The sequence below is a fragment of the Schistocerca serialis genome, chromosome 1, assembly GCF_023864345.2.
Source record: "Schistocerca serialis cubense isolate TAMUIC-IGC-003099 chromosome 1, iqSchSeri2.2, whole genome shotgun sequence".
Taxonomy (NCBI): domain Eukaryota; kingdom Metazoa; phylum Arthropoda; class Insecta; order Orthoptera; family Acrididae; genus Schistocerca; species Schistocerca serialis.
This window is the reverse complement of record NC_064638.1, coordinates 1,232,744,244-1,232,757,893: the sequence shown is the minus strand read 5'-3', so window position 1 is coordinate 1,232,757,893 and position 13,650 is coordinate 1,232,744,244. Positions and strand designations below refer to the sequence as shown.

Here is a 13,650-nt window from a genome sequence, read left to right as displayed (position 1 = left end):
GAGACCATGGCTGCGGTTATCCTTGACGCTGCATCACAGACAGGAGCGCCTGCGATGGTGTGCTCAACGACGAACCTGGGTGCACGAAAGGCAAAACGTCATTTTTTTTTTCGGATGAATCCAGGTTCTGTTTACAGCATCATGATGGTCGCATCCGTGTTTGTCGACATCGCGGTGAAGGCACATTGGAAGCGTGTATTCGTCATCGCCATACTGGCGTAACACCCGGCGTGATGGTATGGGGTGCCATTGGTTACACGTCTCGGTCACCTCTTGTTTTCATTGACGGCACTTTGAACAGTGGACGTTACATTTCAGATGAGTTACGACCCGTGGCTCTACCCTTCATTCTATCCCTGCGAAACCCTACATTTCAGCAGGATAATGCACGACCGCATGTTGCAGGTGCTGGGGGAGGAGGAGATTAGTGTTTAACGTCCCGTCGACAACGAGGTCATTAGAGACGGAGCGCAAGCTCGAGTGAGGGAAGGATGGGGAAAGAAATCGGCCGTGCCCTTTCAAAGGAACCATCCCAGCATTTGCCTGAAGCGATTGAGGGAAATCATGGAAAACCTAAATCAGGATGGCCGGAAACGGGATTGAACCGTCGTCCTCCCGAATGCGAGTCCAGTGTGCTAAGCACTGCGCCACCTCGCTCGGTGCAGGTGCTGTACGGGCCTCTCTGGATACAGAAAATGTTTGACTGCTGCCCTAGCCAACACATTTTCCAGATATCTCACCGACTGAAAATGTCTGGTCAATGGTGGCCGAGCAACTGGCTCGTCACAACACGCCAGTCACTACTGTTGATGAACTGTGGTATCGTATTGAAGCTGCATGGGCAGCTGTACCTGTGCACGCCATCCAAGCTCTGTTTGACTCAATGCCCAGGCGTATCAAGGCCGTTATTACGGTCAGAGGTGGTTGTTCTGGGTACTGATTTCTCAGGATCCGTGCACCCAAATTGCGTGAAAATGTATTCACATGTCAGTTCTAGTATAATATATTTGTCCAACGAATACCCGTTTATCATCTACATTTCTTCTTGGTGTAGCAATTTTAATGGCCAGTAGTGTATTTCTGATTTTCAATACGGATGCCTATAACTGTTTCTTTGACGCTTCAATGTATGTGTACGTATTTTCTCGTTTTAATATATCCTCTCACCCTTCACGTCTGGGAGGGGTATCCTGACCCGTACACACTCTATACAGTAGAGTGAGGGAAGGGTTTGCGCCACCCGGTGCCGGCAGCGGCCTCTGCACGTACGGGGATCCTCACAGAGCTGCTGCAGCAGCAGGCGCGCTCCGTGTCGCACACCTCGCTTACGTAATGCGACCGCGAACCTGTGAAACCGAAATCCGCGCCGCCGCAGCAGCAGCAGCCACCACGCCACAGCGGGTATCCCGTCTCGTCTCGTCCCAGGCCAAGGACAGCCCCGCTCGGCTGCCGAGGATGCAGGCCGCTGCTCGTTATCACTCCGCTGCTAACAGCCACAAACTGCCCGCGTCCCTGGACGCCCATCATCTTTCTTAATCCCATTCACCCTAAGTGCACAACACTGTCGAGCTATTAGTCCTAACTTAGTTGCAGCATACAGGGGATACTTTGGTGATTTGGGGGGAAATCTTTGATGAAGTTCCACAATGTTCAGTTCTAGGTCCAGTGTTATTTCTCATATACGTAAGTAAACACTCATTTAAGACACACTAAGTATAAATAGTTCTTTTAAAGATGGCTCGAATCTTATAATCAGTCCCAATAAAAACATAGCGAAATATGAAATGGTAAATAATTAATTTAAAAGTTACGAACCGTTTTTCTGTAAATGACTTCTGTCTTAAATATAAATTAAAAACACAGCGTATTGAGTTGTTCACATCAGAAGCCACAGTAAGTTAATGAAATTAAAAGAAGTGTGGACGATTTACTGAGATACGTACAACCACCAACATTTTTGTGTTTACCTCTTGATGGGAATCTATGTTGAAGAAATCACATTTTAGAGTGACTTAGAAACTTCAGCGCTTTGTGCAATTATGTGTCTTGTACAGAAATAAAGCAAAAAGTTTTAAATAGACAAAGGCTTGGCACAAGAAGAAAATATGGCATCACCCACGATAACGTTGTTGACTGTAAGTCTTCAAAAAAATTCTTCAGAGACCTATTTTTTTTTCATCAGTCTGCTGACTGTTTTGATGCAGCCAGCCACGAATTCCTCTCCTGAGTTAACGCCTTCGTCTCGGATTAGCACTTGCAACCTAAGTCCTCAATTATTTCTTGGATCCATTCCAATCTCTGTTTTCCTCTACAGTTTTTACCCTCTACAGCTCCCTCTAGTGCCATGGAAGTTAGACCCTGATGTCTCAACAGATGACCTAACATCCTGTCCCTTCTTCTTGTCAATGTTTTCCATATATTCCTTTCCTCGCCGATTCTCCGGATAACTTCTCATTCCTTACATTATCAATTCACCTAATTTTCATCATTCTTCTGTAGCTCCAAATCCCAAATGCTTCGATTGTCTCCTGCTACGGTTTTCCCACAGTACGTGTTTAACTACTGCACAATGCTGTGGTCCAAACGTACGTTCTGAGACACATTTTCCTGAAATTACGGCCAATGGAAAACGTGCGTTTGGCGTCATTGGCCGGGAGGCACTTGCGGGGCAGGTCCGGCCGCCTTGGTGTAGGTCTTACTACAGTAGACGCCACAGTAGGCGACCCTCGCGTCGGATGGGGATGAAATGATGATGAAGACAGCACAACACCCAGCCCCTGAGCGGAGAAAACCCCCGACCCAGCCGGGAATCGAACCAGGGCCCGTAGGACGGCAATCCGTCACGCTGACCACTCAGCTATCGAGGCGGACACGGCCAATGTTTGATACCAGTAGACTTCTCTTGCCGAGGAATGCGCTTTCCACCAGTGCTAGTCTTCTTTTGATGTTCTCTCCGGCCATCAAGGGCTATTTTGATGCCTAAGGAAAAAAAAAAATGGTTCAAATGGCTCTAAGCACTGTAGCACTTAACATCTGAGGTCATCAGTCCCCTAGAACTTAGAACTACTTAAACCTAACTAACCTAAGGATATCACACACATCCATGTCCGAGGCCGGATTCGAACCTGCGACCGTAGCAGTCGCGCGGTTCCGGACTGAAGCGCCTAGAACCGCTCGGTCACAGCGTCTGGCGATGCCTAAGTAGCAGAACTTCTTAACTTCATCTACTTCGTGACCATCAATCCTGATGTTAAGATAGTCGCTGTTCTCGTTTCTGCTACTTTTCATTACTTTCGTCTTTCTTCGATTTACTCTCAATCTATGTTCTGTACTCGTTACACTGTTCATTCGATTCCGCAGATCATGCAATTCCTCTTCACTTTCACTGACGGTAGCAATGTCATCAGCGAATCTTATCACTGATATCCTTTCACCTTGAATTTTAATTCCGCCCTTGATCCTTTCATTTATTTCCGTAATTGCTTATCTATCTATAGACTGAACATCAGGGGCGAAAGACTGTCTTACACCCTTTTTAATCCGAGTACTTCGTTCTTCGTCTCCCAGGCTTACTGTTTCCCCTATGGGTCTTGTGCCTATTGTATATTACCAGTCTCTCCCTACAGTTTACTCCTATTTTTCTCCGAATTTAGAACATGCTACACCATTTTACATTGTCGAACTCTTTATTTCACGTCGACAAATCGTATGAACGTGCCTTGAGTTTTCTTCGTACATCACATCATATTGTAAACTTATATACCAACGGTGCAGCCGTCATTGTGAAAGGTCTTCGTCAGGCAATGTAATTATCCGCACTTGTAATTTTTCGATGCTATTCGGTCCACAACACAGAAAAATTTTCCCTTTTGTTTTAGAAGTCCGTTAAGATTCACGAGGAGTATTGACGTCCATAACTAAAATCTTCCTTTTTTATTTCCTTAGCGCTTAACCACAGTACGGGGTCCGTATTATCAGGATTTATCAAATTTTGTTTTATTACTTAACTTTGTGGAGAAATGCTCTTTTTGAGGCCACAGTCGTTAAGGTAAGCCAAGGGCTTCCTGTGCGTCATCTGTCTGAATCTCATAAACTTCGTTCTGTGCTATCGTGCTGTAACTGTTTGTGAATAGTATTCTCTGAAGCGGAATTTGGGGACTGGCTAATATTTGCCTAAACTAGCGTGAAAAACCACCTAAAACTCACTCTAAGACCGGCCGATGTACTAGCGAGGGTCGTTGATCTGCTGAACCGATTCGATCCCAGTCGACCTCACCTGCCTCCCTCGCAAGCTAGGCCGCTGCACTTATGCTATAAGAACAGGTGACGTCCATAACTACAATACACGAAGAAAAATGACCTCCATTACTTTTTATTACATCTGACCTCCGTTTAGAAAGTAGGAACCAACATCACTATTCGCTTTCTCATGATATCTACATCTACACCCATACTCCGCAAGCCACCTGACGGTGTGTGGCGTGGGTACTTTTGAGTACCTCTATCGTCGTACACCCTATTTAATCTGAGTACTTCGTTCTTCGTCTCCCAGGCGCATGACAGATAGCAAAGCGTAATTTGAAAGTGAGCTAACATAGGCACCACATGGGTAATTTCTACTCTATACAAGAAGAATCGTTTAGAAGATAGTAACTTACTCTGTGAAAGTATTACATACTCCTACATCCATTCTCTTCAAACCACTGTGATGTGCGTAGCATTTGGGTACTACTCTTCCCTCCTCTCACCCCTTGTATCACTATAGGGTTTCCTCCCGTTTCCTTCGTGCATGAGCGCTCTGTAGTTAATCTTATCTTCGCAGTCCCTACTGGACAAGTACGTGGTGGTTTGTATCTTACTTAAGGGGGTAGTCCACTTTGAAAATAAAAAAAAAGGAATTTTTTGCTTAAAATGTTCTCCTGGATGTCTACATTACTGTAGTGTTCATCCCAAGTTTGCCAGAAACTCCATTACCGAGCTACGAGGTGATTTATCAAAGAGTGTCTCCAAAAACCAGTCACAGTGAAGAAGAAAAAAATAGCTGACATGTAACTTATTTCAACCACGGCCTAACAGGCGTTATGGAAATTATGAACGTGTTCGAACTTGAGATCAGACCAGACTGTAAGCATTTCTGTACAAAAGCTTGTCGAGTGAGCGAAGCAGCGGATAACAGAAGCTGCCAGAGAGGCCTGCAAGTCAATCGTGGCCACGGAGAAACGTTGAGGAAGACCTCCTTTTTTTCTGGAATGTTGACTGTATGGTCCATGGATCGCTAATTAGAGGTTTATTTAAATGTAAGCCGTTTTGCGATATTTTCAAAAGTCTATTTTCGATGCAAGCTTTTGTCTCGACATCGTGAGCGAAGAAAAGACATTTGTTTCAAAAAGTCACCAGTTTGTTAGAACTCAATAATTTTCGGTTGCCCTACGTATGGTGACAGAAAATTATTTTGTTGTAGGTCAATCAGAATTCCAACTAATGGCCAATGTTCCGGCTGCAAGGGGTCCTTCCAACTGGTTCAGCAATTGCAGGGGACGTCCGATGTGGTCACAAAAATCGTTTATCAAAGAAAAAATTTTAAGGAATAAAACTTATCATGAGTTTTAGAATTACTTATATTTTACTTGAAAAATATCGAGAAAATCATCTAGTTTTCAAGCGTTCAAAGAAGGCTACCATCTTAGTACCGGAACTTCGTAAATGGGCTTTCGTGGGATAAGTGACGAACATCTTGTAGCGTCTGCAAGTTCAGTTTGTTCAACACTTTCGTGGAGCTCTTCCACGATTCGAACAACATTCTTGCTGCCCTCCTTTATGTATGTTGAATAACCCCGGTAAATTCTATTTGGTATTGGCGCCACACAATTGGGCGGTACTCTAGATGAGTCAGACGAATACTTCGTAAGCAGTCTTCCTTGCGGACTGACTTGAGTTCTCACAGTGCCCTACTAAAGAACGAAAGTCTGCCACATGCTTTGTCAAAAACTGAGAATCTACATGATAATGATGACAAACGCTTGTTCCTTCGAAACGCAATTCTAGTGCTTTTGCATTCCGAAATGTTATTAAGCCTACATTTTAGCACAACATTTACGCAGTAATCCCAGAACATTACGCAAACTAAATTCTGTTCCATGATACCGAATACACGTCAATATTGTTAATACATGCAACAACAGCTCTGAGGTGTAACCTAATCCTGGAGGGAAATGCATGATGTCAGTAGCTGCTGATTCTTTAATGCTAAACGGATATACTCAATCGATTCTGCTGATCGGCCTAGATACGCTAGTAGTGAACCATGTCCTTGGAAAATGTACTTTCGGAGGATCGAATCCCGTTCGGAAACGGAATATTTCAGTCTGCATTTAACCTAACCTTCACCTCTCATATTCGCCAGGAATTAAGCTAGATCGTGTTGAGTTCCACAAGTGATTGTTATTAATATATATGATTAATGAGGACCACTGCAGCTGTACTGATACACATTTGTTATTTCATGCCCCTTTTATGTGTTGGTAGTCTACATCGTCAGGCTGCCGAGTTGTGTCACTATCGTGATGTATGAGGTCTAACGCTACATACGACAACTAGACCTCACAACTCGGCAACGTGGAGATGTTCTAACGAACGAAATCGAACCAGTCGTGACACAGAAATGTGTATCAATATTGTTGTGGTGGCTCTCATTTATCATTAACATTCACCAGGAACGACACTTGCTTCCGTTTCCTCGTGAAACTAATTTGTCCCCTTTCCCAGGCATGGATAATGGGTTGCGTTATGGACACATAAGTTGCGGAAGTGGCGTCAATCTGAGGTACTTGCATCATGTCGTTCAGTTACAAAGAATTATTATTATTTCTTTTCTGTCTTGAGTCCCTTTAGCCGTTCAGGTGTTTTCGTTCGAAGCGTAACAGAATCGGCGCTACGGTTATTTCCACACTTCGATTCAGTTGATCGAACTCGTAGTAATGGTCCAAAAGGCTCTGAGCACTATGGGACTTAACATCTGAGGTCATCAGTCCCCTAGAACTTAGAACTTCTTAAACCTAACTAACCTAAGGACATCACATACATCCATACCCGAGGCAGGATTCGAACCTGCGACCGTAGCAGTTGCGCGGTTCCGGACCGAAGCGCCTAGAACAGCTCGGCCTCCGTGGCCGGCCTCGTAGTAATCTTTCAAATGAAAATATGGGATATTTCAAACTTTTATGAAGTGAACAGGTGATCGTAGATTTTAAACTGAGTAATAAAAGAAACATACATTAAGCTGTTTATTGACAAACAATTAAAACGCTATAGCACCAACATAACCCAAAGATGTAAACAACCAAGCATGAGCAGCGCCTATTAGACAGAGGGGTCCGACAGCCGTTCCAGTCATTCCACCAGGAAGGAGGTACACGGCTCGTGTTGTCTGTAGTTCAACCATGCATAGACGGCCATACTGCGGTTCGATCGCATCCGCATTGTTACTTTGTGCCAGGAAGGTTTCTCAACAAGGGACGTGTCAGGCGTCTCGGAGTGAATCAAAGCGACGTTGTTCGGACATGGAAGAGATACAGAGAGACAGGAACTGTCGATGACATGCCTCGCCCAGGCCGCCCAAGGGCTACTACTGCAGTGGATGACCGCTACCTACGGATTATGGCTCGGAGGAACTCTGACAGCAACGCCACCATGTTGAATAATGCTTTTCTTGCAGCCACAGGACGTCGTTTTACGACTCAAAGTATGGGCAGTAGGCTGCATGATGCGCACCTTCACTCCCGACGTCCATGGCGAGGTCTGTCTTTGCAACCACGCCACCATGCAGCGCTGTACAGATGGGCCCACCAACATGCCGAATGGACCGCTCATGATTGACATCACGTTCTCTTTACCGATGAGTGTCACATATGCCTTCAACCAGACAACCGTCAGAGACGTGTTTGGAGTCAACCCGATCAGGCTGAACGCCTTAGACACACAGTCAAGCGAGTGCAGCAAGGTGGAGGTTCTTTGCTGTTTGGCATGGCATTATGTGGGAGCGACGTACACCGCTGTTGGCCATGGAAGGCGCCGTAAAAGCTGTACGATACGTGAATGCCATCCTCCGACCGATAGTGCAACCATATCGGCGGCATATTGGCGAGGCATTCGTCTCCATGAACGACAATTCGCGCCCCCATGGTGCACATTTTGTGAATGACTTCCTTTAGGATAGCGACATTGCTCGACTAGAGTGGCCAGCATGTTCTCCAGACATGAACCCTATCGAGCATGCCTGGGATAGATTAGAAAGGGCTGTTTATGGACAACGTGACCCATCAACCACTCTGAGGGATCTATGCCGAATCGCCTTTGAGGAGCGCGGCAATCTGGACCACAGTGCCTTGATGGACTTGTGGATAGTATCCCACGACGAATAAAGGCATACATCAATGCAAGAGGACGTGCTACTGGGCATAGATGTGCCGGTGTGTACAGCAATCTAGACCACCACCTCTGAAGGCCTCGCCGTATGGTCGTACAACATGCAGTGTGTGGTTTTTATGAGCAATAAAAAGGGCGAAAATGATGTTTCTGTTGATCTCTATTCCAATTTTCTGTACAGGTTCCGCAACTCTCGGAACCGAGGTGATGAAAAACTTTTTTGATATGTGTACATTCGTTAGCTTCGCTAACTCACAACTTACTGTTACCTTCAACTCTAAACTAAGACATTCAGTTATGCTATGGCACAGTCTATAAACAAGACACTGAATGGCCAATAACATTCTTCTGCGTATGTGATTGTACTCTCTATGAGTAAAACTGCCTCAGGGTGTTTTATTTTATTATTACCATTACTATTTTTTGAGTTATCGAAAAACATCCTAAGGAGGGCAATTTGCAAAAGTGGCCGAAACGTCGGAAGTTCTACACATTGACAATGCTGCCACATACCCAGAAGTATTTTATTGACTGTGGAGGCTAAGCTCGCACGACCACTATTTTTTTTAATGAACCGTTGTAACAGTTTCATTATCTTCGCCAACTCACAATCGGTATCTGTCAACTATGTATATAACACAGACATCGTGCTGTCCAACGGAACATGTTGCCATCACAAAGTTAATAATAATAATAATAATAATAAAGCACAGTGTCGAAAGATGGCGCCACTGACTAATGCAGAATGACAATACCGCAATCTTCACTACAGCCAGTGAGACTGCGTATTCCATTTCAAGAATGGCAATGGCCATGCACAAACGTACGTAGTTTACATACATTTGGCTAAGATGGATTGCCCCGTCAACACCTTGTATCACCTGACCTTATTTCAAAATAGTTTGGTTTCCTCTGTTATGTGTATGAATTGTTGTTGTTGTGGCCTTCAGTCAAAAGACTGGTTTGATGCAGCTTTCCATGCTACTCTATCCTGCTCAAGCATCTTCATCTCCCAGTACCTCCTGCAACCTACATCCTTCTGAATCTGTTTAGTGTATTCACCTCTTGGTCTCTCTCTACGACTTTTATCCTCCACGCTGCCCTCCAATACTAAATTGGTGATCCCTGATGCCTCAGAACATCTCCTACCAATCGATCCCTTCTTCTAGTCAAGTTGTGCCACTAATTTCTCTTCTCCCTAATTCTAGTCAATAACTCCTCATTAGTTATGTGATCTACCCATCTAATCTTCAGCATTCTTCTATAGTACCACATTTAGAAAGCTTCTATTATCTGTATGACCTCAAAAATTAGCCACCGACTGTACATCTAGCACGCACGATACGCCTCCGCCACGGAAGTATCGGCCTGAAGCTACGCTCCATTGTTTATGGCAGGTATAAACACGCAATTTACCCACCACTCGGAGTTACTTGCTAGTGAAAGTACTTCGTAAACTACGCGTTAAGTGACCGGCTTGTTCCGTGCCCCGGTTTCGCAGTCTCGCACCACCTGTTATGCACCTGAGAAGAAATATGAGTGTTGTGCTGACATTAGCGAGGAAATTGACGTCGCGAGTGAAAGCGGGCGAAAGGGACGTAATTGTGACGTTCCAATTCCGGCAGCGTAAGTGCTCCCGACGTAATGTTCCGGGAGCGGCCCCAGTTGCGCAAGTGGTGTGGCGCCGGCGACGCTACCGCCGACGTGTATACTCACCCTCCTTGGTGGTGGCGACCGTGCCGTCGGGCTCGACCTGCGAAGCAGAAGAGGAAGAGATGAGCGACACGCTGGTGGTGGTGGCGGCGGAGCTGGCGGCATCGCAGGGCGCGGGCGGGGACACGATCAGGATGACGACCATCCGCGACCGCTCAGCGCACGAAACACACGAGGGAACACGCACTGCGCCGCCGGCGACAACACACAACACACTGCTGCCGCTGCTGCTGCCGCTGCTAGCACGCGAGCGCGCCTGGAGGCCGCGGCGGACACGCCAGGCTGCCGAGCTCCCCCCACCACAGCCGCCCGGCTGGCTATAAGGGCTGCCTCCCATACCTACCGCTACTCCACGCCACGCACGGCAGCAGAGCCGCTGCGCCAATTTCTGGCGGGCCGCGCTTACGCAGCCTGCGAGGCGTCACTGTCCTTGGAGGTTAGATTAGATTAGATTAGTACTTGTTCCATAGATCATGAATATGACACTTCGTAATGATGTGGAACGTGTCAGGTTAATAAAAGGTGTCTATACAAGATATTACATTACACAAAATATTACGTGACACTTAATTTATATATATATATATATATATATATATATATATATATATATATATATATATATATATATATATATATAAGGGAACAAATAGCAGGAAGAATGGGGGAAAGAAATACAGTAGAAGAAGAATGGGTAGCTTTGAGGAATGAAGTAGTGAAGGCAGCAGAAGATCAAGTAGGTAAAAAGACGAGGGCTAGTAGAACTCCTTGGGTAACAGAAGAAATATTGAAGTTAATTGATGAAAGGAGAAAATACAAAAATGCAGTAAATGAAGCAGGCAAAAGGGAATACAAACGTCTCAAAAAAGAGATAGACAGGAAGTGCAAAATTGCTAAGCAGGGATGGCTAGATGACAAATGTAAGGATGTAGAGGCCCATATCACTAGGGGTAAGATAGATACTGCCTACAGGAAAACTAAAGAGACCTTTGGAGATAAGAGAACCACTTGTATGAATATCAAGAGCTCAGAGGAAAACCCAGTTGTAAGCAAAGAAGGGAAAGCAGAAAGGTGGAAGGAGTATATAGAAGGTCTATGCAAGGGTGATGTACTTGAGGACAATATTATGGAAATGGAAGAGTATGTAGATGAAGATGAAATGGGAGATATGATACTGTGTGAAGAGTTTGACAGAGCACTGAAAGACCTGAGTCGAAACAAGGCCCCGGGAGTAGACAACATTCCGTTAGAACTACTAACGGCCTTGGGAGAGCCAGTCCTGACAAATCTCTACCATCTGGTGAGCAAGATGTATGAGACAGGTGAAATACCCTCAGACTTCAAGAAGAACATAATAATTCCAATACAAAAGAAAGCAGGTGTTGACAGATGTGAAAATTACCGAACTATCAGTTTAATAAGTCACAGCTGCAAAATACTAACGCGAATTCTTTACAGACGGATGGAAAAACTGATAGAAGCCGACCTCGGGGAAGATCCGTTTGGATTCCGTAAAAATGTTCGAACACGTGAGGCAATACTGACCCTACGACTGATCTTAGAAGAAAGATTAAGGAAAGGCAAACCTACGTTTCTAGCATTTGTAGACTTAGAGAAAGCTTTTGACAATGTTGATTGGAATACTCTCTTTCAAATTCTAAAGGTAGCAGGGGTAAAATACAGAGAGCGATAGGCTATTTACAATTTGTACAGAAACCAGATGGCAGTTATAAGAGTCGAGGGACATGAAAGAGGAGCAGTGGTTGGGGAGGGAATGAGACATAGTTGTAGCCTATCCCCGATGTTATTCAATCTGTGCATTGAGCAAGCAGTAAAGGAAACAAAAGAAAAATTCGGAGTAGGTATTAAAATCCATGGAGAAGAAATAAAAACTTTGAGGTTCGCCGAGGACATTGTAATTCTGTCAGAGACAGCAAAGGACTTGGAAGAGCAGTTGAACGGAATGGACAGTCTTGAAGGGAGGATATAAGATGAACATCAACAAAAACAAAACGAGGATAATGGAATGTAGTCGAATTAAGTAGGGTGATGCTGAGGGAATTAGATTAGGAAATTAAAGTATTAAAGGAGTTTTGCTATTTGGGGAGCAAAATAACTGATGATGGTCGAAGTAGAGAGGATATAAAATGTAGGCTGGCAATGGCAAGGAAAGCGTTTTTGAAGAAGAAAAATTTGTTAGGATCAAGTATAGATTTAAATGTCAGGAAGTCGTTTCTGAAAGTATTTGTATGGAGTGTAGCCATGTATGGAAGTGCAACATGGACGATAAATAGTTTGGACAAGAAGAGAATAGAATCTTCCGAAATGTGGTGCTACAGAAGAATGCTCAATATTAGATGGGTAGATCACATAACTAATGAGGAGGTATTGAACAGAATTGGGGAGAAGAGGAGTTTGTGGCACAACTTGACAAGAAGAAGGGACCGGTTGGTAGGACATGTTCTTAGGCATCAAGGGATCACAAATTTAGCATTGGAGGGCAGCGTGGAGGGTAAAAATCCTAGAGGGAGACCAAGAGAGGAATACGCTAAGCAGATTCAGAAGGATGTTGCAGTAAGTACTGGGAGATGAAGAAGCTTGCACAGGATGGAGTAGCATGGAGAGCTGCATCAAACCAGTCTCTGGACTGAAGACAACAACAACAATAAGATACAAGATATTACATTCAACATAATTTTACATGACTATATATATATATATATATATATATATATATATATATATATATATTGGTGAGGGTTGGGAAATTACCGACTTACTATATCCAAAAATCTGTCACACTTTTGATGCTATTAGGTAAGCGACCAGAGAATTTTGTGGCAACATAATTTACCCCCTTCTGAGCCAAAGTTAGATTTAACCTTGAGTAGTGAAGATCACCCTTTCTCCTAGTGTTGTAGCCATGTACACTGCTATTACTTTTGAATTCGTTCGGATTGTTAACAACAAATTTCATAAGTGAATATATATATTATGAGGCAACAGTGAAGATCTACAGCTCTTTAAATAAGTGTCTGCAGGATGATCTTGGATGAGCTCCAGCAATTATTCTGATTATACGCTTTTGTGCAATTAACACTCTTTTACTCAATGATGAGTTACCCCAGAATATGATGCCATACGAAGGCAGACAATGAAATAGGCGTGGTAAGCTAATTTACTCAGATGTATATCGCCAAAATTTGCAATGACCCTAATAGCATAAGTAACTGAACTCAAACGTTTCAGCAGATCCTCAGTGTGTTTTTTTCAGTTCAACCCCTCATCAATGCATACACCTAGAAATTCTGAATATTCTACCCTAGCTACCGATTTCTGATCGAAGTCTATGTTTATCAATGGTGTTTTGTCAACGTCTAATGATAGCTCATTTGCAGAGAACCACTTAACGATTTTCTGAAAAACATCGTTTACAATTTCACCAGTTAATTCTTGTCTGTTGGGTGTGATAGCTATACTTGTATCATCGGCAAAAAGTACCAGCTTTGCATC

The 13,650-nt window shown here is 44.1% G+C and overlaps 1 protein-coding gene across 2 annotated transcripts in view; it reads right to left on the bottom strand.

Annotated features, from left to right (window-relative positions):
• LOC126419121 (serine/arginine repetitive matrix protein 2) overlaps positions 1-13,650 on the bottom strand; it is a 1,464,442-nt gene that overhangs the window by 884,967 nt on the left and 565,825 nt on the right. The window contains exon 3 of one of the 2 annotated variants that reach the window (XM_050086231.1): positions 10,141-10,177. In XM_050086231.1, the coding sequence (XP_049942188.1) occupies positions 10,141-10,177 (37 nt within the window). Of the gene's footprint in view, positions 1-10,140; positions 10,358-13,650 lie in introns of those variants that run through there. The other variant, XM_050086224.1, reaches the window with a different exon arrangement.